The sequence below is a fragment of the Plasmopara halstedii genome (assembly GCF_900000015.1).
Source record: "Plasmopara halstedii genome assembly, contig: Scaffold_287, whole genome shotgun sequence".
In the NCBI taxonomy this organism is placed as follows: Eukaryota; Oomycota; class Peronosporomycetes; order Peronosporales; family Peronosporaceae; genus Plasmopara; species Plasmopara halstedii.
The window spans coordinates 504,224-505,482 of NW_020187208.1; the positions used below are offsets into that span (position 1 = coordinate 504,224).

At 40.3% G+C, this 1,259-nt stretch overlaps 1 protein-coding gene across 1 annotated transcript; it reads left to right on the forward strand.

Moving 5' to 3' along the window:
• Positions 1-56: 56 nt before the first annotated feature.
• On the forward strand, positions 57-691 carry PHALS_04987 (uncharacterized protein; the record flags this gene model as incomplete). Its single annotated transcript, XM_024722713.1, has 2 exons — positions 57-124; positions 199-691. 2 exons carry the CDS (start codon positions 57-59, stop codon positions 689-691), a joined length of 561 nt encoding a protein of 186 aa, XP_024573762.1.
• Positions 692-1,259: the final 568 nt, after the last annotated feature.

Below are 1,259 nucleotides of genomic sequence, written 5' to 3' on the forward strand. Positions count from 1 at the left end.
TCTTCTCATCGGAGGTCAGACTGACGAATTTGGATGCATGGTCTTCAGATGAACTCATGTGGGCCAAACTATTGTACATGTTGGGCAGCAGCGAAAATGAGCAGGCTGATTCGCCGCACAACAAGTTGTTACGAAATCTGCTTGAAAATTGGACGAAAATTTCGACAAGGAAAAATTCCTATCAAAATATAAAAATAGCGGTACGGCTTTGAAAGATACCAGTCTTGGCAATTTGATAGCTTTCGCGAAATTTTCGAGTATTATCCCCAGTGAATCTCTGCTGAATGGATTTCAAAATGAAATAACAAATGAAGTAAAATTTGCTGTACAGCTACACGAGTTGTCGAAATCCAATGTTGGTCTAAATGGCTTGTTATGCGCTCTTTTTCAATCATGGATTGGAAAGCCGTTTGATGGAGGTGTAGATTCAGTAGAATTTGCGAGCCTTAAAAAAGCGCTTGACTTATTGAAGGACGATGGATGTTGGCGTGAATTGGAGAAGCTGTATGGCAAAGACAAAGCCTTTTCGCTTGTACTCGATATTTTATTTGAAATGTCAAATGATGAATTCATGTGGTATCGATTTTTACGCAACTTACAGTACGACACATCCTTCAGCATCCCTTTGATTGAGTTGGTAGAATTTCTTCGTACTACATGGCGGCACAAATTATCAAGCACTAAGATTTGATATTTACCCAATTGATTTCTGATCGAGTCTGGCATTGCGTTTCCTCCTGTCAAGCAAAGGCACTGACGGCGTGCGGTTGGCAGAATAGATCATGCAATCAAAGTATTAACTGTCGGAGAACAATCTTTCGGGTGTTGCTGCAATCCTACGACGTCAGTGAAGCTTCAAAAGTTTTTAACAAGTTGAAATTCTTTCTTTTTGTTTTGAATCTAATACAAAATTTGTGGAATCTTCTGATCCTCGCTAAACGACGTGACAATTTAAGCCTTTTGTTTTCCTTGACACAAGGAGTTAAAATGTAAACTAACGCCAACTATTTTTAAATGTTAAGATAGATTCCCGTTTCACGTACGCTACACCAATCAGACAGTTTTCCATCGCTTCATACCGTATCTGACCGCACCTATCGCTTTGCTATCGATACAATCTACTCGTCTAGAGTTTACAGATGCTGATACTTCGTTGCATCCTGCTCTTGATTATGTCGGCGTATTTATAGAGAAAGAGTCAGCTACTCGACTACGCAAGCGATTTCCCGCCAAGTTCAGTGGTGTCGATGAGCCGCTAG